Source organism: Tachyglossus aculeatus, chromosome 2 (genome assembly GCF_015852505.1).
Source record: "Tachyglossus aculeatus isolate mTacAcu1 chromosome 2, mTacAcu1.pri, whole genome shotgun sequence".
NCBI lineage: Eukaryota > Metazoa > Chordata > Mammalia > Monotremata > Tachyglossidae > Tachyglossus > Tachyglossus aculeatus.
In genome coordinates, this window is record NC_052067.1 from 84,337,171 (window position 1) to 84,360,806 (window position 23,636).

At 40.0% G+C, this 23,636-nt stretch overlaps 1 protein-coding gene across 1 annotated transcript in view; it reads right to left on the reverse strand.

Moving 5' to 3' along the window:
• EYA4 (EYA transcriptional coactivator and phosphatase 4) overlaps positions 1 to 23,636 on the reverse strand; it is a 219,728-nt gene that overhangs the window by 117,604 nt on the left and 78,488 nt on the right. The window contains exon 2 of the mRNA XM_038770079.1: positions 14,152 to 14,201. Coding sequence (XP_038626007.1) covers positions 14,152 to 14,201 — 50 coding nt within the window. The remainder of the gene's footprint in view (positions 1 to 14,151; positions 14,202 to 23,636) is intronic.

The following is a 23,636-nucleotide window of genomic DNA, read 5'->3' on the forward strand; positions in this document are numbered from 1 at the left end:
GGACTTAGGGAGAAGAGTAAGTAAACTAGAACTTTCTGCTGCCACTCTGAGGAAATAGAGACTACAAAGAGAACAAAGAGTATTAACTAAGTAATATTATGAGAGGAAGATTTATTGAGATTAATCTATATTTTTTCCAAGAGATTCTTGTCAGGGACATTCATTCCTTTATGTGGAAGGTGGAATTTTGGGAAAAAGAGATGATAGTTGAATCAATTCCAAGAGTTGAAGATAGTGCAGTTGTCCCTTATAAAAATAGTGCTCATGATGTTGGGTTTGCATCTGAGTGATTTACTTTTAAATGTCAAAAATTTGCAAATGCCAAAGAGGACCCACAGAAGAATGGCTTAAGAAAAGAAAATCATAAGAATATAGAAGTAAAAAGCAATCACTTGGAATTGTGGTGTTGTGGTTGTGCATATGGGGTACTTCAGCTGCAAAGCAAGAGGGATTGTGGTTGAAACATGAACTTTTCAGAACGTGAATGTTGAAGTTTTATGTGTGTGTATATGTGTATTTTCCAGAAGACTGTTTTTGCTTCACGGAGTTTCAGTATACTGAACTTCTAAGATCAAATTAATTGATCAATAGTACTTATTGAGCACCTACTGTATGTAAAGCACTGTACTTACTGAGTGCTTAGAAATATACAATATAAAAGACAACATCATTGCCCCTATGGAGTTTACAATCTAAAAGTATCAGAGTATCAAAAGGGTATACTAATTTGTTCTAATTCACACTGATTCTCATTAAAATGAATCATTGACCTAAATAAATTGTATTTTATTTACATAAGCAATGAGGCTTAGTGGATAGAACAACAGGCCTGGGAGTCAGAAGGATCTGGGCTCTAATCCTGCTCTGACACGTGTCTGCTGTGTGACCTTGGGCAAGTCACAAAACCTCTCTTGGCCTCAGTTACCACATATATAAAATGGGGATTAAGACCATGAGCCCTGTATGGGACAGGGAATGTGTCCAATCCAATTATCTTGTATCTATTCCAGTGCTTAATACAGTGCCTGGATTACAGTGCTTAATACAGAGTTTAACAAGTACCACAATTATTATTATTAGCAGTAGTAGTAGTAGTACGTATATTTTCATGAATGGATGTCTATATGGGGTTAATTAAAAGTATGATGAAAGGGATTGGGATTTAGCTTCTTCCCTTTAACATAGTATTTAGGAAATGCTGATTTTGACTGATTAAAAATATATTTAAAATCCTTAATAAGGGAACACTGTAAACTAGTACGTACCAAAGATTCACCTAAGACACTTAGGATCAGGTGGTAGACATTGAAAAGCAGTGTGGCTCGGTCAACTAGCATGGGCCCAGGACTCACAGACTCTGTGTTCTAATCCCACCTCTGCCATTTGCCAGATGTGTGACCTGGGGCAAGTCACTTAACTTCTCTGTGCCTCTGTTTCTCTATCTATAGAATGGAAATTCAATACCTGTTCCCCTTCCTACTTAAACTGTGAGCCCCATTTGGGACAGGGATGTGCCTGATCTGATTATCTTGTATCTACCTCGGCGCTTAGTTCAGTGCTTGGCACATAGGAAGTGCTTAATCAATACCACAATTAATTACTTAAATTAGTATCGTGTGGATACCATCCATTGGCTTCATTCATTCACTCATTCAATCGTATTTATTGAGCACTTACTGTGTGCAGAGCACTGTACTAAGCACTTGGGAAGTACAAGTTGTCAACATAAAGAGACGGTCCCTACCCAACAGCGGGCTCACAGTCTAGAAGGGGGAGACAGACAACAAAACAAAACATATTAACAAAATAAAATAAATAGAATATATATATACAAGTAAAATAGAGTAATAAATATGTACAAACATATATATATATACATATATATACATATATATATAGGTGCTGTGCGGAGGGGAAGGAGGTAAGGCGGGGGAGGGGAAGGGGGAGGAGGGGAAGAGGAAGGAAGGGGCTCAGTCTGCGAAAGCCTCCTGGAGGAGGTGAGCTCTCAGTAGGGCTTTGAAGGGAAGAAGAGAGCTAGCTTGGCGGATTGTGCGGAGGGAGGGCATTCCAGGACAGGGGGAGGACGTGGGCCAGGGGTCGACGGCGGGACAGGCGAGAATGAGGGATAGTGAGGAGGTTAGCGGCAGAGGAGTGGAGGGTGTAGGCTTGGCTGTAGAAGGAAAGAAGGGAGGTGAAGTAGGAGGGGGCAAGGTGATGGACAGCCTTGAAGCCGAGTGTGAAGAGGTTTAGCCTAATGCGTAGGTTGACTGGTAGCCATTGGAGATTTTTGAGGAGGGGAGTAACATGCCCAGAGCATTCTGCACAAAGACGATCCGGGCAGCAGTGGGAAGTACGATTGAAGTGGGGAGAGACAGGAGGATGGGAGATCAGAAAAGAGGCTGATGCAGTAATCCAGTCGGGATAGGATGAGAGATTGAACGAGCAGAGTAGTGGTTTGGATGGGGAGGAAAGGGCAGATCTTGGTGATGTTGCAGAGGTGAGACCGGCAGGTTTTGGTGATGGATCGGATGTGAGAGGTGAATGAGAGAGCAGAGTCGAGGATGACACCCAGGTTGCGGGCTTGCGAGACGGGAAGGATGGTGGTGCCATCAACAGTGATGGGAAAGTCAGGGAGAGGGCAGGGTTTGGGAGGGAAGATAAGGAGTTCAGTCTTGGACATATTGAGTTTTAGATGGAGGGCAGACATCCAGATGGAGATGTCCCGAAGGCAGGAGGAGATACAAGCCTGGAGGGAGGGAGAGAGAGCAGGGGCAGAGATGTAGATTTGGGTGTCATCAGCATAGAGATGATAGTTGAAGCTGTGGGAGCAAATGAGTTCACCAACGGTGTGAGTGTAGATAGAGAACAGAAGGGGACCAAGAACTGACCCTTGAGGTATCTTTCAAAGTAGGCTTCTTTCAAAGTACATGAGACATATCCTGTACTCTATAAGTACAGCATGATAGAATCTCTTTCTGCTGTATCTGGGACTAGTTCATCTTTCCCACCCTGTATTTGTGGACTTTTATTTTTATCTCAAAAACAGTTGTTCATTTTTCTATCGATTGTTACTCTGCCTATGTAGGACCACTTTCCAATTTGTCTAAGGACTTTGAACTTTTCCTGACTTCTGAAACGTTGGCAATACCCCCAGTTACTTGATGGTCTGTAAACTGGATAAGCATTCACTGATTAATTCACTAGGAAATCAATAGAGATATAGATTAGAAAGGATTCCTGAAGAACACCTCTTGATTCATCTCTTTGATGATGATGATGATGAGATGGAAGAGGAGGAAGGTGAGGTTTCCCATTGGGAATTCTAAATAAATCTCAGTCCTTGAAACTTCAGGACTGAGAACCTACAAGGAGAAATTGATTATAGTCATAATAGCTTGAAACGCCCTCCTCCTTACCAGGCATGCCTCCACTGGTACATGGAGTGCAATGAGTGAGTAGCCAGATGGGGATGAAGTACACTGCAAAGTTTCGTATGTGTAGAACCCATTTGTAGCTGCATAGTACTGATGCTATGTCATACATTCATTCATTCAATCGTATTTATTGGGCGCTTACTGTGTGCAGAGCACTGTACTAAGCGCTTGGAAAGTACAAGTTGGCAACATATAGAGATGGTCCCTACCCAACAGTGGGGTCACAGTCTAGAAAACGTAAACTAACAAGTTGTTGCCTTTAGCAACAACTCTTTAGCCTGATACTGAGCTATTGAAATTATGCTTTGGATTCAGCCCTAAAGACAACTGGGCACACACCTAAGGTAATATGGTCCATGCCATACTACTTTAGCTGATCAACAAGGCTAGCATATGGGGCAGAATACAAAGATTACTAAAGTTTAGAGAGATGGAACCTAATGCCTCTTGAATCAATCAATCATATTTATTGAGCACTTACTGTGTGCAGGGTACTGTACTAAGAGTTTGAGAAAGTACAATATAACAATATAGCAGAGTTAACACATTCCCCACCCACAGTGAGCCTACAATCTAAAGGTAGTCTAAGCACTTGGGAGAGTACAATATTTCAGAATTGGTAGGCATATTCCCTGCTCTTGCTGGTCAACAATTCAGCCTTAAAATAAAATTAAAATTTTCTGGCAAAGCTTACTCTTCACAGATCCAATCTGAAAGCTGCCTGGTATCTTACCTTGTTTTAGGTGGTTACCATTTGATTACTTGGTAATTTGTTCTGCTATCTTTCATGTAGATGGAAATACCAGTTGTATATACCAGTCTTCAGGAACTTCTGTTCATCATGAATTCTCTAATATATTAGTGATTTTGTAAAGCATGTACTCATTCCTTAAATTTCCTAAGATGCATGTTATCAGGACCTGATGATTTGATTACAACTAGTTAAAAAATAACAAAAACAAAATCAAAAGTAAAAAACCTCCTTGAATGATTCTTCCCCTACTTTCTAGTTTGGCTTTCCATTTTTTCCCTGTTCAAATCCAGCGCCCTCTTTTCCATACTAATCCTCAATCTTGCCCTTACCTTGCCTTGCCCCCTCATAGCTCATCTCACTACTTTCCCATTACAACCCAGCCCACACACTTCATTCCTCTAATCTAACCTTCTCTCTGTACCTCGATCTCATCTTTCTCACCACTGACCTCTTGCCCACATCCTACATCTCGGCCCTGGAATGCCCTCCCTCCTATCAGATAGATAACTGCTCTCCCCCACTTCAAAACCTTATCAAAGGCACATTTCCTCCAAGAAACCTTCCCTGAATAAGCCCTCCTCTCCTCTTCTCCCACTCCCTTCTGCATCACCCTTATTTGCTCCTTCATTCATCCTCCCTCCCATCCCCATAGCATATATGTATATATCTATAATTTTATTCATCTATTTATTTATATTAATGTCTGTTTCCCCTTCTAGACTATGAACTCCTTGTGGGCAGGAATGTGTCTGTTTATTGTTATATTGTACTCTCCCAAGAGCTTAGTACAGTGCTTTGTGCACAGTAAGTGCTCTATAAATATGATTGAATGGATGAATGACTCCATCAATCATATGAGTGAGTGCTTTCTGTATGCACAGCAGTGTACTAAGCACTTAGGAGACTACAATATCCTCCACTACCCTCTTCTGGTTCTTGTCTTATCTCTCTGTATTCCCCTTCTCAGTGTCTCTCACCAGCCCCCACCTCTGCCTTCCACTTTCTAACTGTAGGATGCCTCAAGGCTCAGTTCTAGGTTTTCTTCTATTTTCCAGATACACCCACTCCCTTGGAGAGCTCCCATAGCTTCATCTCCACACAGAACATTCCCTATCTAACTCTCCAGTACAGGCTTTGTTTTGTTGTCTGTCTCCCCTTCTAGACTGTGAGCCCGTTGTTGGGTAGGGACCATCTCTATATGTTGCCGACTTGTACTTCCCAAGCGCTTAGTACAGTGCTCTGCACACAATAAGCACTCAGTAAATATGATTAAATAAACCTCTTTCTCTGAAGTCTTGCATTTTCTTCTGCCTTTAAGACATCCTTATTTGGATGTTAATCAATCAATCAATCAATTGTATTTACTGAGTCTTACTAAGTGCAATGAAATGTACTAAGAGTTTGGGAGAGTCCTGCTGACACTTCAAACTTAATTAATCAATCGTATTCATTGAGCGCTTACTGTCTCCAGAACACTGTACCAAGAGCTTGGGAAAGTGAATACAACAGAATTAGCAGACTCATTTCGGGCCCATAATGAACTTGACATGTCCAAAACAGAACTCCTAATTTTCCCACACAAACCTGGCCGCCCCTAGGCTTTCCCATCACTGTAGACAGCACCACCATCCTCCCTGCTCACAAGCTCATAACTTTGATATTATCCTAGAGCCATCTCCCTTATTCAAACCTCATATTCCTTTTGCCAAGAAATCCTGTTGTATCTACCTTCAAAGCATCTCTACAATATGCCTCTTCTTCTCCATCCAAACTGCTTCCATACTGATCAAAGCGCTTTACCAGATCCACCCTGACTATGAGAAGCAAAGTGTGGCTCAGTGGAAAGAGCACGGGCTTGGGAGTCAGAGGTCATGGGTTCAAATCCCAGCTGTGCCAATTGTCAGCTCTGTGACTTCGGGCAGGTCACTTAACTTCTCTGGGCCTCAGTTACCTCATCTGTAAAATGGGGATTAAGACTGTGAGCCCCACGTGGGACAACCTGATCACCTTACATCCACCCCAGCGCTTATAACAGTGCTTTGCATATAGTAAGAGCTTAACAAATGCCATCATTATTATTATTACTACCTCAGCCACCTCACTGACCTCTCTGCCTTCTAATAATAATGATAATAATTATAATAGCGATGGTATTTGTTAAGCGCTTACTATGTGCTCATCAAGCACTGGAGTGGATACAAGCAAATCAAGTTGGACACAGTCCCTATCTCACGTAGTGCTAACAGTCTCAACCCCTATTTCTTACAGTCTCAACACCCATTTAACAGATGAGATAACTGTGGCCCAGAGAAATGAAGTGACCTGCCCAAGGTCACACAGCAGACAAGTGGCGGAGTCGGGATTAGAACCCATAGACCTTCGGACTGCCAGGCCTGTGCTCTAACCGCTATGCTCTCCTCAGCCCATATTTAATTTACTGCCCAGATCATTTTTCTACAGAAATTCAATCTATGTGTACCCATTCTTCAAAAACCTCTAATCGTTGAGCATCCATCTCTTCATCAAACAGAAGCTTCGTAGCATTCGCTTTAAAGGACTTCCCCTCCTACCTTACCTCACGAATTTCCTACTATAACCTAGCCCGCACACTTTGCTCTTCCAACACTAAGCTACTCACTGTAACTCAATCTTGTTTATCTCACCACCAACCCCTTGCCCACATCCTCCTTCTGGCCTGGAAGAACTCCCCGCTTTATATCCCACAGATCAACACACTCCTCTTCTTCAAAGTCCTGCTAAAATCATATCCCCTCCAAGAAGCTTTTCCTGGCTAAGCCTATACTTCCCAATTTGCTCTCACTTCTGAACAACCTATGTATTTGAATCTGCATCCCTTAAACACTTTGATCCTCATTCCACCCTGCCCAAGAACACTTACATGGCTATCCTTACTCTCTTCCATTTCCCCTACCTGTAATTTATTTTAATGACTGTCTCCCCATCTAGTCTGTAAACTCTTTGTGGGTAGGATTGTGTCCACCAACTCTAGAGAAGCAGCATGGCTCAGTGGAAAGAGCACGGGCTTGGGAGCCAGAGGTCATGGGTTCTAATCCTGGCTCCGCCACTTGTCAGCTGTGTGACTTTGAGCAAGTCACTTAACTTCTCTGGGCCTCAGTTATCTGTAAAATGGGGATTAAGACTGTGAGCCCCTCGTGGGACAACCTGATCACCTTGTATCCCCCCCCCCAGTGCTTAGAGCAGTGCTTCACACATAGTAAATGCTTAACAAATGCCATCATTATTATTATCGTGCAGTGTACAGTCCTCAGCACAACAGTAAGCACACAGTAAATTCCAATGATTGAAAATACAAAAATACAAAATTGGAGAACGGTTTAAAAAGCAGCCAAATTGGACATAGATTGCCACAGCTTCTGCTGAGCAAAGAGGACTCCAATTGGTAGTCTTCTGGTTTCTGCAGTTACAGTTTCATTCATTCATTCATACAGTTCCAGGTAGAGTTAAATAGGAGCAGAGGGGACTATTCAGCAGAAAATCTCCTCAGTTCAAGTAGAACTCAGTGCTCTAGAAGGGCTATATCCATCTTCCACAACATTTCCACTGTTGGACTTCATTATGTCACTGACTGTAAGCTCGTTGTTGGTGGGGAATTCATTCAATAGTATTTATTGAGTGCTTTCCGTGTGCAGATAATGTCACTGTTCATTGTTGTATTGTACCTTCCCAAGTGCTTAGTACAGTTCTCTGCACACAGTCAGCACTCGAAAAATGATTGAATGAATGAATGAATATATTATCAACATAACACTTGGATAGCTTATGCTAACTTGTGGTAATAGGGAATGGAGAAGAGATCTACTGTGGTTTGGTTAATCCAGGAACAGGAGCATCTATTGCCATTTTGTCACAAAAAGTTACAAGAGAAGCAACATGGTCAAGTGGAAAGAGCACCGGTCTGAGAGGCAGAGGACCTGGGTTCTAATTCTGGCTCCACTGTGTGACCTTGGACAAGTCACTTAACTTCTGTGCCTCAGTTTTCTCAACTATAAAGTGTGGATTAAATCCTACTCCCTCTTACTTAGGTTGTGAGCCCCAGGTGAGGCAGACACTGTGTCCAACCCGATTAACTTGTATCTACCCCAGTGTTTAGAAGTTTTCTGGACACATAGTAAATGCTTAACAATGTCACATCTCCTCCAAGATCCCTTCCCCAGGTAAGCCCTCTTTTCCTCAACTTGCTCTCCCTTCTGCTTTGTCTATGTACTTGGATCTGTGAGCTTTGGGCACTTGATATTCACCCCACCCTCAACCCTACAACACTTATGTACATAACTTTAAATTATATATTATCAATCCTTTATTTATATTAATGTCTGTCTCCTCTTCTGGACTGTAAACTCATTATGGGCAGGGAAGGTGTCTGCTAATTATGTTGTATTCTACATTCACAAGAACTTAATACAGTGCTCTGCACATAGTAAGCACTCAGTAAATACCACTGATTGATTGATTAAATAACCAATACCATTAAAAAAGAGAGAGAGAAATATTGCAATTTTCTCAGTGTCAGCCAGAGTACATGCTGAAATTTTTGGGTGGGGACAAAAGGGAGGAGAGAAGAGTTGGGAGAAGATTAGGTTCAGTATTATATTAGAAAGCCTTTCATCATCTCTGAATATTCACCCTCCAATTATTAAATGGTGGTATATGAACATGGACTTCTCCTAGACAAGCAAGTAGAACTGTTTGCCTAAAATGGGCTGAATGGAATGCTACCAATTAGTGATTTGGTCTCCAAACCATTAAAGTCAGTTTATCTGTTGGTGTTAACTACAGTAATGCAGTGGAGCATATTTCCAGCCAAAAGAATGGTCTAATATTGCACTCGTAAAGACTTTACAATAGCTTAGTGCATAGCAGGAGAGACTATGCTTGCCATTACTTGGCACAGGAACCCCTGAGGGGAGGGGAGGTGCAGTCCCTCTACTCTGGATCAGAACCATCACACCACTTGCAGACTCATGGGCTGGAACGAATCACTGGCCTTGGAGGAAATTATGAGTTTCCTCATACCTGGAGAGCAATGCAAGCTGGCAAGACAAAAGTGGCCAGCTATCAAATGGAAAACAGCAACTCTAGCCGGCGAGAAGCAGACTTCTCAGATACATGAGAAACCTCAGAGGCAAATCATTTTTAATGAAGGAAATAATTCAATTACTATTTTGGAAAAAAAACATGTGCAACCTCTAAGCACCTATTTTACTTTCTGAGAGTCCCCTGTTGACGCTAACTCTATACATGCAAATTCTATCCTGCCACTGAAATCTGAAGGAGCTGAGTGTTTGTACCTAGGGAAAATAAAATTCTTAATCGCTTTAAACAAAGGGTTCCTCAGTGAAGAATCCTGAAGCCCCCAGACACTATAACAGGAGAAGGGACTAAACATATACTACCAATTTGGCATATATCTGTTTATGAGGATGGAGTTAACAGGACCTAATGAAATCTAGAGGTAACTTCAAAGCAACTCACTTTAGTGAAACTTTCGAGTCTCCTCTAATCTATTCTTATTTTCAGAGCTGTCAATAGACTTCAAAATGGCCAAACTGTTTCATCTCCAATTTTTCTTCTGCTTTAAGTCTGTAAAATTTCTAAGGGCAGTGAAATTCTCCCCGCCCCACAAGCCTCACATGCCCCCCAAAAGGACACAGATAACCACAGCTGATGAATGACCACAAAGCCAAAGGACTAAAACCTCATATCCTTACAGACCCTTTAGTTGGGAAATAACTTTTTCTTTACCTAGAGAAAGTCTACACAAAGTAAAAGGTCTTGAAACATTAACACCCTTATATCCAACGATGAGCCCTGATTAATATAACTCTTATAGTCTAATAAGGGAGTTGGCTGTCAAAATTTCCCGAGCCTTGTTTTAAAATTAATGGGTAAAATGAAATTAGCTCCTGCTGTCTGGTACAGTCATTGGGGTATGTGGTGGGAGTGAGTTCAGCCTACTCAATCTTCTGTTTCACAATAGTTGGCTAGGTAGACAGAAAAGGTGGGGTGGGGTTCCATGCTGATTTCTGGCTCTCCTATCAATTCTCTGAGAGTCACTGATGCACCCTTAGACTCAATGACAATTTATAAATTGGAAACAGCTCTTTTTTTTACTTATTTATGTTAATATCTGTCTTCCCCCTCTAGGCCATGAGCTCCTTGTGGGCAGGGAATGTGTCTACCAACAGTGTCTGACACATAGTAAGCAATAAAATCCCCTCAAAGTCCTACTGAAAGCTCACCTCCTCCAGGAGGCTTTCTCAGACTGAGCTCCCCTTTTCCTCTGCTCCTCCCCCCCCCCACAATGCCCCGATTCACTCCCTCTGCTCCACCTCACAGCACTTGTATATATATGCACATATTTACTATTCTATTTATTTTATTAATGATGTGCATATATCTATAATTTTATTTATTTATGTTGATGTTATTGATGCCTGCTTGTTTTAATGTCTGTCTCCCTCCTTGTAGACTGTGAGTCCATTGTTCAGTAGGGATTATCTCTGTTGCTGAATTGTACTTTACAAGTGCTTAGTATAGTACTCTGCACACAGTAAGCACTCAGCAAATATGACTGAATGAATGAATTGAAAAATGCCATATAAAAGAAACTTTGTTGTATTCTACTCTCCCAAAGGCATAGATCAGTGCTCTGCATACAGCAATTGCTCAAAAAATACCTTTGATCGACTAATATTTTACTATGCCCATGAAAGGGGGATAGGGAAGCAGAGATAAATGAAAGTGACTGAAAACACGTCTGATCATTCCAAACACCTCATCCCCAAATCTTTATGAGAGCTGTAAAATAAAGTAGCAGCAATGACTGATACATTTCCCCTCTTCTTCCTGACCCTCCTCACCTCCTTGGAAAGTTCTAATGATCGGTGAAATCTGGAATTAGGAGATGCAGCACCAGAAGGCCTGGATAAACTGTGCCAGAATAATCACCAAAAGTTGTTAAAAAGGACTAACTAAAATATAGTACTTTGAGTGTGCTTTGGAATTTTCATGCTTGTACAAAATGTCATGCCACCAACCCAAAATATGACCAGAGGTATTTTTGACCTTTTTAAGCAAAGGAAAGAATTCAAAGAAAAGGCATGATAAGGACTGTGAAATCCAGAGTCTTTGGGAAGAATGACTGCATTCCATTCAGGAGCTGACAGTCACAGGCTGGCCCAAAAGGTTTCCATTTTTCAATCATCATTCAAATGAGCCCAAACAATCATGTAATATGTTACAAATGAGCTTCTGCTTCAGCATAATAGAGAAAATAGAAGATGACAGACTATTGGTAATTAAAGATTTAAGATGGTCTGTCAGGCAGTAAACTTAATTTCAGGGTAGGTATAAAGAGGACACAAGAGAAATGTATCAATTTCCATTTTCTTAAGTACCCCACTTTACTGAAGCGATGTTAACACCACTCTTAGTAGACCACAGAATAAACGACAGTACTAATGCCTTCTGGACACTGAGAGCAAGATGGGAATTGGCAGTCAAAATAGAGAAGTTTTTGAAGAATGACAGTTCTGAAACAAACTACACTGCATCTGTAAATGTTTTATATCATTCCAGAGAATAAACTGAAACAACATTGCCACTAGTGTCTGATTTTCAGTGCATACACCAGAGGAGATTTTTGGAATGGATAGTCTTTCCTCTGCTTATATGCATAGGTTAGTGAATTCCCCTTTACCCAAATTTACCAGTCACATCTGCAGTCTGAGTGTTTCCTTCCAAATGGGAATGAAAGCCAAGCAAGACAAAGAATTTGCTGATACACACATGTCACTCCAAGAATTCTCCTGACAAAGTTCCCACACCCAATTTAATTACTTCCCTACTGTAAAAACACTTTCCATCTGCATTTATTCTAATAGTTTCAAATCCAAAACCAACACACTATAAAGCTAGCTAAATAAATGAAGGATATTGGCCTTCAGTTCCAAGCCAGGAGCTGGTCTGTAAAGCAATGTGTCTCCGGCATACATTTTATGCTGATATTTCATTCTGTGTGCAATGTTTTCACTTAGGACTTGTTTAGAAAAGAATTATCTTGCTTCAGGCTTTAAATCGTGGGAGCGTGTGGGTGCGCCCGTTGGTTTACATGCACACATGTGCCCGTGTTTATTTTAAAGCATTGCCCTCTAGTGTTTTTATCGTCAGAGGTCTGAACAGAACCCACTGGACTCCGATTCTGACACACAACTTTCTCTGGGTTAGCCTGACCTGCAAACAAATCTTGGCTCAGGAAGACTTCATTTTGTAAGTAAAAAGGAACAACAACAACAAAAGAATACCCTGCCTGTCCCCTCTTCCCCTCAACCAAAATTCAAAGGGAACAGATAAAAAGGCTGCTCAAAAATCATGGGAGCATTAGAGAGAAACTCACTTTTGCCCGGAATCCATTTGAATTTATATATGTAAAAAGGAGATGATTATATGTGGGCATTATTGCTCCTAACAATAGCATTTACTCAGCATTTTGTGTTTGCAAAACCATACAATCCGTGATTAGCTGGTCTTCGCAATGCTCTGGCGATGTCGGCCAGTATTCTCAAGGCTCTTAAAATGAAGTGACCACAGTGCTGAGGCTGAAATTAGGGGACAGATTGGGAAACCTTGGACTTCTGATTACTGCTTTTTTTTTTTTGCATATCTTCCTAAGCCAAAGCAACTCAGAGAAAAACCTTAAACCAACTAAAACTTCCCCACAGGCCATGCAGTTAGCCAGATTGTCCAGTTTAATGATGATATTTCAAACTTGGCAATACAAAGGATATAGGCATATTGTCAGGAATCTCATGTGATGCTGTCGAACCACAGGGCTGAATTCAGTAAAACTACTAGATTGATGTTGCTAGGAAAGTCACTTTGTTTAATTTAAGTTAGGGAAGGAGATACTGGAAACAAGCAAAGAACCTGTTTTGGAGCTCCATGTGGGCATACATGATCCCATTTACATGGGAATGACAGAAGAAGAAGAATTTGTTTATTCAACAGAATATGTCATGCAGTGGCTAAAATAAATTCTTAAGTACAGATCAATTGGTAAACTGTTCTGATGAATCAAGATACTACTGGTGGTATGGGCCTGGAAAAACACACCATTCATGTTATAAGCCCCAAAGGAGGAAAAAGGTAAACTAAAGATTGAGGTTATAGTGTTTGACAATGAGAACTTCCTGATTTTCATGGAACTAGATCATACCCTTTAATATTATATAGGGGCTTGATGTGAGTTTTATTAGTATCATTATAATTGTACTTTTCCTTGTTGCTCCAAGGACTATATTTTTAAATGACATCTTTAAAGAACTTCAGAATTCCCCCGTTTTGGATCTATGAATAAATAAATTGGTGTAAAAATCCTAAAAATAATGGGAAGGCCATTTTCCAGAATCATTATTTCACATTTATAGAACAAACTATATACATTTTCACCAATTTAATCCTAAATATATTAAAAGGCTCACTGAAATTTAACATGTCTTATCACAACCTACAAAAGGCTTGGAAGAGATCAAATAAAGAATCAGACACTGTGAGGAGTTTTCTTTTTAGGAGAATGTACTTAGAATGACTAAATCTGCAATGAAGGGGGAAGGGTAAATGATACTATTACCTCCAAAAAGAGATGGGGTAAAAATGGAGATGAATTCAGGTCTCTTTAATTCCATTACAAACTATGACACATATTGATTCCTTCCTTCAATCTCAACCCAGTCCCTATTAGCTATTACTGCCCACATTTTCAATGTGCTAACCAGTTTGAAATTATATTTCCCATTCATAGTCTTTTGCAAAGAACCTGCTAATCTAACTAGTCACAGAATTCTGTCTGCAGCATAAGCTCTTTCCTTTTTTTCCTCCCGAACCCAAAGCTTGGCTTAATGTGTCTAGGCCTTGTAACCATACCTGGAGTTCTGAGGCTCTGAAACATCTGATTCTGCACACGTCTTCTTTACCTGCAAGAAGAAAGCAATTACTAGGTCTTCTTATATGAAAATACAGCTTCCTTATGCTCAATACCCGCACTCACAATGCCGAAAGTGGATACAGTTCTACTCACCATGATCTCTATAAAATACTTCCCGCATTTTACAGCGGCAGCGTGTAGCACTAACAGTGTGTTTCATTATTATCCCATGAACAGCTGCCAACTGCACGCCCCTAGACTCCATTAGTATGTAAAATGTCCAGCTAAAATAGCTCAGGAGAAGTCTAACTAGGAACAAAGAAAGCAAAGAGCCAGGTTTCCCCAGTAAGAAACTAGAAAGCCATACTGTTCTCAGCTCAGCAAAGAAATGTTTTCCCAATTGATATTACTTCTGTTTCCTGCTGAAGCTCACAATAATAAACACCAGATTCTGGGGCAAAGTGCAGTGTTAGCTAAATAATTCATACATTAATTTTCAGTTTTGGAATCCAGAGACCATAAGTTTCATATATTTTCCTCAGAGTATCAAGTAAGTTCTTATCCCGACTACAGACTTCTCACACATATGTGCAGAATATTTATGCAGGCTATATTTCATCGTTCAGATTTAACTTTGTGGTTCATTAGGTCTAACCAAAGGTAAATCCTGAAGCTCGAGGTTCTTCTCACAATTGCTTTTTCCTGATCATCAGAAAGCATGGTGTATCACCTAAGCTCAGGACAGGATACTAATTAATTATTGTTGATAATACAACTATCTGATTAGTTTTTGCATTCAGATAGTCTTTTGGAACATATATGAATATACACACCGAAGGAGCTGGGGGTGATTCAAAATTCCCTTTTATTGAATGGTAAAATATGCACATAGACCTTGTTATCATTTGTTGCAGATTCTTAGTATTTATTTTTACTGCACATTCCACAATTAGGAATAAAAAAAATCCAAGTATCTTCTCCCCTTTGACCTGTGGTTTGCAAATTAAGAGCAATCCACCTTGCATACTGAAACTATCAACCTATAAAGCAATGTTCAGGGAGTATAAAATCCAATTCTCAGGATGTTCCATTTGTAGTCACATTTATTTACAGATGAAGGTTTGCAAAAAATTCTTTACAAGCAATCAATAAGTACTTGAACCAAAAAAAAAAATTCCAAAACATCCAATTGCTTTTAAATCTCTGCTTTGTTCTCTTGTCTCCAAAATTAAATCCCAGGTTTACTTAAAATGAACATTTTTTTTCCTGGTCTTCCTTGATTCTAAATGCAGTCAATTTTTTCCACTTGATACAAAAATGAAAAATAGAAAATCACAAGAGCTGGGAAAGAAGGACTTTCTTTACCATTGCTATGAGCAGATATTTATGGATCATCACCATTTTTAGTGCCTGAAGGTCATTAGATGGTTATCAGAAATTCCGGAACTCACCACCACCTGCCCTGGACTAGGACTGTCCTGTCCCAAGGACTAGGAAAAGAGTTCTTGGCTTGGAAAGATTCAGAGAAGAATGTTGCATGTAGGAACTACACAGAAAATTAGGAGAAAAGGAGGTTTGGAAGATGGACAGGAGGTGGGAGACACAAACTGGAAAGACACAAGGTAAGCATCCCCAGAACTGGCTCTTCTCACTGAACTTTTCAGACTTTCCTCTTGAAAATTCTTGGGACCAACCATCTCCAGCTACCCTGTCCCTTCAAACTCATCTCCTCATCACCCCTCCCACTATCTGACAGATTTAATCTACTGTGAATTAGGCACTGCGTTTAGGGGTAAAGAGGCCAGTGTTGATTCTTAGAATGAGAAAAGCAGTCACAAAGAATGGGGAAAACAGGAAAGGGCTTACTTTGACGAAAAGAAGGACCACTTCCATAATTTGAAAGTATAAATACAACCACCGTCTGATATCTGTATTAAATTGGAAACTTGACAGGGAGAGCACATAGTAGAAAATAAACTGAAAAGTACTCCAAGACGTAAGACTACTTGCATGATAAAATACCCAAGGCAGGGTTTACCACAACAACAAGAAGAGGAGTGGTGAAAGAGGGATAGGAAATATGTAATACCAAACATACCTGATGACAGCCCTGCCAGTTGAAAAGACGGTCAATTCACGGCAATCACTCAGATTTATAAAGACATTATTTCACTTTGTATAAAAATTTGCTTAGGCAGGGAGAAACTGTGTTTATTAAGACATATAATTACCTCTAAGAAGAGAAAAAAAATCCCTCAATTTTGTAAATTGGAGACATATTTCAAAATACAAATCTACATTTTTTACTAACTAACTCAATCTTAAGGAATTCCCAAGCAGTCCTATGTTTACATTGGCATTTTTTCCCTCTCACTCATTGCAGGCAATCTGCCGACGTCTCACAGGACCAACTTAACCATTGCCGAGGCACCACTTTTCCATTGCCGTGTCTTTAAATGTGTTATCACTGAGCTCACTTTCAGCCAGGAAGAAAGCAGGATATTCTGCTCTCCTGGCACATGGCACTTTAATTGTCTGAGTGCTACATCGTGAAAATATCCAGGGTGATACCTATGGCTCTCAGAAGCCAAGGAGATCACAGTTTCCAAAGACTTGGGAGGACAAACTCAACCTGCAGCTCCCCCGAATGAGTGCCTGCAACCAATTACAGTTCTGCATTTGAGAGACATATAATGTGAAAGTTGTTGGCTGTCTCTTTGCTAGGGTCCATTAAAACCATTATGCTGTACGGTTGTGCCACTACCAGTTAAACTTTTTAAAAGGAAGAGGGAAACCACTGTCAAAATCAACTCGAGCTGCTGTGTATGTCTCGGGGTCGTTGGAACGAGCCACCTGCAAGTTTGAAATACAACAATGAAATATCCACCTTGCTTCATCTCTGTTTCTAAAAGAATCTCACCAGCCTGGGAATTGTTCGGTTTCTCAATAGTGAAGAGTGAGGAAATGCACTAAATGACTTCATTTGCTTTTGCCCAAGGGGCCCTGTGTGTCCTGGGAGGAGCATCCAGCTAAGGGTTAGCTGAGGTAAGGGAAAACTGCCAAATTAAAAATGTTACTTTATACCATGTCATTTAAGTGGTGAGAAAGGAAAGATCTACTTTCCAACTACCACAGTAAGAGCCAATCCAGTTTCGGCTTGTGGAAATCTTGGAAGCTGATGAACTGGGGGGTGCAAGTGAGGGTGTGAAAAGGGACAATTACATTTTTTTTTGAGCCTCCAATCTGTGGGGTTTTTCTTTGATCCATCTGGGTCAGTGTTCTCTGGTACCATTCAGAGAAGCAGCATGGTGTAGTGGATAGAGCTTGTGCCTGGGACTCAGAAGGTCATGGATTCTAATCTTGGCTCTTCCACTTAGCTGTGTGACCTTGGGCAAATCACTTCTCTGGGCCTCAGTTTCCTCATCTGCAAGATGGGGATTGAGATTGCAAGCCCTACATGGGACAGGGACTGTGTCCAACCCAATTGTCTTGTATCCACCCCAGCACTTAGTACAGTGCCTGACACATAGTAATTGCTTACATACCATAAGTATTATTATTACCATTGCAGCCTACAGTTCTGAATCCCTCTGGGAGCTTTTTCTGCTCATACTTGGTAGGAGAGGAAAGGGAACAACCACAGTATGCAGTTAGGAAGAGGAAAAGAAGTTCTGAAGGAAGGGATGAAAAATATTTTTTGGTGGGTCCCAGTCTTAGCCTCCATAATGCAATGGGATTTTATAACCTTCAAGAAATTGTTTCCAACACATCACAGAATTATCAAGATGGAAACAAAAACTTCAGGTGCTAATGATCCTCATTCTTCTACCTTGGCAAATCTTACTAAAGCATCCAAAAAGATCCCAAAATTTGTTTTTCTTTAAAATTTCCAGAAGTCTACCCTACAATTTTTGTGTCTCACAATAGTTGGGGTGTTTCCACTAGTAACAAAGCAAAGTCTTTCTGGCTCGAATGGCATCCATTACATCCTTGTTGGAAAGCATCCCCTCTCCTCCTGTGGTCAAGTCTTCCCTCAGCCTTCTCTTCTCTGGATTAAATAAAGATGGTCTAAATCAGGCCTTTACAAGATAATGGTGAAGGGCTAATGGGGCAGAAGAGAAACCCACATGTCCCGGCATTCTGGTGCTCCAGTTGGACACCTAGGCAATTAATCCACTCTCCCGGACTCAGTGCTGACAGAGAGCCAATTTCTACCATCTTTAATTATGTTAAAAATTTCAGTTCAAATTGAAGACAACTTTTTCTCCCCAAAGGTAGTGTAGTGACCATATTGATATTAAAAGCAACACTAAATACTCATATAATCATATTTATTGAGTGCTTACAGTGTGCAAAGCATTGCACTAAATATCCTGGACTTTCTGGACCCATTAACTCTAAATTACCTACTCATATCTGGTTTTTCCTCATAACATACTTGTGAAGTAGGTTAGCTAAGGGTTGGTGTTATCATCTTCACCTTCCAAATTGTAAATGCCCAGTAGGTTACTTTCCCACCCATGGAATTCTACAACTGGGGATAGAATTCACATATGCACACTCCCAGGCCAATGCTCTACTTGATTCATGAGGCTACACTGTCTCCCAATAGGCTCGCCCCATTGTCATTTTCATAAAAAGAAAGGCAACACAGATAAAATGGTCTTCAATAATGCTCCATTCAAAAGGGTTGTTTTTGAGCCACACAAGGACCTTTAAGCTAATTTTAACTGGAACAATGAAATTTGAGGGAGCACGAAAGGGGATGGTATCTTTTTCCTCCCAAACAACTTTTTCTGGGAAAGGAGAACTAACTACCTGGCAAGATTCAAGAAAATCTACCATTGACCCTTGTTTCTCTCTGCTTATCAAAGAACAAAAGTTCCCAAGCCATCAGTTTGTAATGAAAGAATATTTTCCCATAGCTCTAACAAAATAAAGCCTAAGAAGAATAAAGACTTCAAACCACCATGGGGCTTTTTTTTCCACATTGCTCACCATTTTCAAGTCCCTATACCTAGGCTTCCACAACTACATTTCGGGAATTCAACCCAGAGAGCCTGTTTTTACCTGGGTTATGCATATGAATGGTCTTTCAAGATTGGAAACAGTGAACTTTATCCCTGTGTACAGGTGTGGCTGAAAAGACCATTGTGAAATACTTCCACACGGGAAATATGCAAAAATTGCCCTTTGCTGTGCTATTGTTCTTATATTTAAGCTGCTATCACTAAAAGGTAAAACTGAAAATAATATCTCCATCTTCTAGAAACATCTTTCCCAGATAGAGGCTTCCTTATCTCCGTTTAAGAATCTTGCAAGGAAAGGCAAGAATAGCAAAAGGAAAGGAAGGTAAAAAAAAGCAATAGCAGGATATTATATTTATAAAGGGAAATTATCATAAAGTGAGGAATGTGGTTATGAAAAAGGTGGCAGAGGTAGGAAAACAGTGAAAATGGCAAGCCAAAAGGAGTTCAGAGAAAATTGTATAAGAACTCCCAAAGCCATCTTGGGATCATAAGTCATGAATGCATCCATGTATTTATCTATTTTGGTTATTCACTTGGGTCTAGCATTTTTATCTTATTGGAATTCTTAACAATGGAATAATCATCATTCTTCATCATCACCATCATCACTACTATTTACCAAGTACCTATTGAATGTAGCGAACTTACTAGGTACATTTTTGCCTGGCACCTAGTAAGCATTTAACAAATACCATAATTATTTTTATTATAAATTATAAAATTATTACCGGAGACGGGTGGGGAGAGGAACCGGGACTGGGAAGGGTGGGGTTGTCCCCGCAGGAAGCTGGAGGGGTTGATCTCCTCTCTCAGTTTCCTCCTCTTCAAACCCAATCCTCTCTTTCCTTTTGCCTCATGTGCTCAGTACAGTGCTCTGCACACCATAAATGCTCAGTAAATACCACTGAATGACAGGCCATAGCCCCTTCCTCTAAATGTAAGGGGATGTAGTGGATAAGGCTCGGTCTTGGGAGTCAGAAGGTCATGGGTTGTAATCCCAGCTCTGTCATTTGTCTGCTGTGTGACCTTGGGCAAGTCACTTTACTTCCCTGTACCTCAGTTTCCTCATCTGTAAAGTGGGGATTGAGACAGTGAGACCCAAATGGGACAAAGGACTGTGTCCCACCTGATTTGCTTGTATCCACCCCAGCACTTAGTACAGTGCCTGGCACAAATTAAGTGCTTAACAAATACCATAATTATTATTATTATTATTAGGCACTTGGAAAAATATCAAAAGATGTGGTCCCTCCCTTAATAATAATAACTGTGGTATTTGTTAAACACTTACTATGTGCCAGGCACTCTGCTAAGCACTGGGGTGGTTACCCACTCAATCTAATTAATGAGAAGCAGTGGGCCTCAGTGGAAAAGAGCATGGGCTTTGGAGTCAGAGGTCATGGGTTCGAATTTCGGCTCTGCCAATTGTCGCTGTGTGACTTTGGGCAAGCCACTTAACTTCTCTGTGCCTCAGTTCCCTCATCTGTAAAATGGGGATGAAGACTGTGAGCCCCCCGTGGGACAAACTGATCACCATGTAATCTCCCCAGCGCTTAGAACAGTGCTTTGCACATAGTAAGCGCTTAATAAATGTCATCATCATCATTATTATTATTATTAATGGGGTAAACATGTGCTTTTACACTTTTGTCTGCTGTGCATTTGCACCCAGCACAAGCTGTAAACATACAACAAGCAAAAGTGTGAAAACATTGATACAAATGATGAAAACAAGTGTAGTATATGAATAACTGCCAAACGTACTACCTTCTCTACTGTAGAATAACTACAAGGGTAAGAATCGTGTCTTTTATATGTTCCCCAAATGCCAAAACAATAGTCTGCTCATAGTAAGCTCTGTTAATACTGACACTGATATCAATTCACAATGATAGGTTCATAAGAATTAGAAGAAAAAATGAGAATTATTAGGGGAAAAATTTTGGAATGTTAAAAGTAAATTTCTCAACATGAGGATAGATGTTAAGGGGAGGCAATTGTGAAATTCTTTCTCTAAGTATCCTATTTTGCCTTTGCCAAAAACAAAAAAAATGGGCACCGCTTATGTTTTTCCATTCACTCCTGATGGTCATCATGCTTATATATCTAAAAGTGACCAGAAAGCTGGTGATTTTGGCAAGATGGAGGTGGTGTCAAACAGAATGGAGAATCAACTGTGAGTAATGCAGTGGCTAAATGATGAGCAGTCAAGATTTCCTGGCTATTCCAAAACTGTCCCTTCTGGACTGTGGATGGGAATTTCTAGTACGACACTCCTCCTCACCATCAGTTTAATTTTGCCTAAAGAAGAAAGACTAAAACATAGGCGAAAAAGAAGCAGGACTGGCATACTTACATTTGACTTCAAGCTCCATTTATCACATCCCACCTCAAGCCATAATAGAAGTAAGGTGGAAGTAAGTGTAAACAATCAAGATAATACAGACAAAATTGAAAGAACAAGCACATAACCAAAAAGATAGGCATTGCGATGGGATGAAAATGAATGATCTACCAAATAAAATTTAGGAAATTATTTTGCTCACCTCACAGAAATTCCAATGCCTCTACATCTTTAGTTGGTGATTGGAGTTGGAATACACTTCTGCTATTTTCTGGAAGTGTGGCTAGCAATACATAATATTATTTTTGGGTCAGGTCAATGATCCAGTCAACCTAAGATTCTGTTCATGACAGGAGCAATGGGATACTTGGAGGTACCAAAAAAGGGTTGGTCTTCTTGGCATTTTCCTTGGAGGATTGTGATAGGCCACTCAAGATTCAAAGAGGTCAATTTGAAATGTAAGAATTGAAATAATTATGCTAAAGAGAACCAGATCCTATTTTTCCCGTGGCTGGTACTTGTCATGAAGGTTACTGAACAGCAAGAAAATGAGACTATTCTTAAAAATATCATATTTTCCTATTTCCAAGCCCATTTTAAATTGCAATAAAGGAAGCTGCTTTAAATTAGGCCATCAGTTCAAACTCCCATTAATTAATTGTGTCTAGACTTACTCAGTGAAAGAATAATTCAGGTCCCCAAAATTAATTTTGCCCTGAATTATTTAAGTAATTCTTGTGAATGTGGTTTATTAGATAATGAGATAGATAATCTCCTTTTTGACATGTCTTCTACAAATTGGTTGTCTATTTTGAGTGCTTCACCAGATCAGCCCCATTTGGCCTGAATAAAGGCAGTTATAAAATACTACTGAAAGTCTTTATTGGCAGACTTTCAAAGACTCTGAAAAAGATTATGCTTTCTTCTAAATTTCACTTGATTGCTGGAGAATCCCTAGTAGCTGTAAATGTAAGGAAACATGTTATCCAGTGTTTTGGAAATACTGTATCCCTGCCAGTCTCAAAATAACTTGAGAATTAATACTTAGAGTTGATTTCTGATAACAATACAATCTGACAGGTTTTCTTATTAGTTGCATTGTAAGGTTTTATTTTTAAACCTTCCTGTTAAAATATTTGGAAAAGTTATGCTAAGTTAAAAGCCTGAATAGTTTATACGTCTCTGTAATCTACTGCACAAGAAGAAAATGCCCCACCCCTATGTGATGAGGGTGATTCCCACCAGCCCCTGCTCAAGCCCAGGAAAGACTAAAACAAACTGAAGCAGTGTAAATCGTTCACTGCTCTTCTGTCTCCCTACTTTTAAGGCCCACCCTGCAGGGGAGAAGTTATCCCACCCATGTGTCATTGGGGTCTTTTTTTTATGGTATTTGTTAAGATCTTATTTAGTCAGGACAGGACTAACAGGCAGCATGAAGCCTCCTTAACTTTCAAAATATTGGGAAGGCCACAGCGCTGGTTATAGCTGTGACTTCTGTATCTGTTAGCCTGAGTCATGAGGACACTGAAGTCTTGCTGCTCTTGTTATTTATCATTGTCCAAATATTATATACTTTTGTTTTATCTTTGTCGACAAGATCGGACTTGCATTTCACTCTTAGACTGTGAGCCCTTTGTGGGACAGTGTCTCTATCTCACCCGTGTATTTTGTTTTCCATTCCACAGTATAATACTTTGCACATAGCAGGCACTTAATAAATATTACTAGTATTGAAAAGGTTTGACTTAGAAAACAATCAAAACCTTGCTGAAAATTAAGTAAGTTTAGAATCTTCTTTTGTAAACTTGCACTGGAATAATATGATCTACTTTTTTGACATGTCCCATGTCTAAATATAGCTATGAGCCAAATAAACCAGGCATATTGTTTTAAGAACAACATGCATGTTCCAGGATATTTTGGAAATAAAGATTTAAGTTTTAGAAGAATAATAGCAACGTTGGCCCATTTCACCTATGATTAACCTTAGTGGAAATAGAATAAAATTAATTCTGGTGAAGTTATTGGTGTAAAGATGGAATTTAAAAAAACCAGAGTGGGACATTGCTCAGATCAAGAAATAAACTGAAAACAATTCCTTTGGGATTAC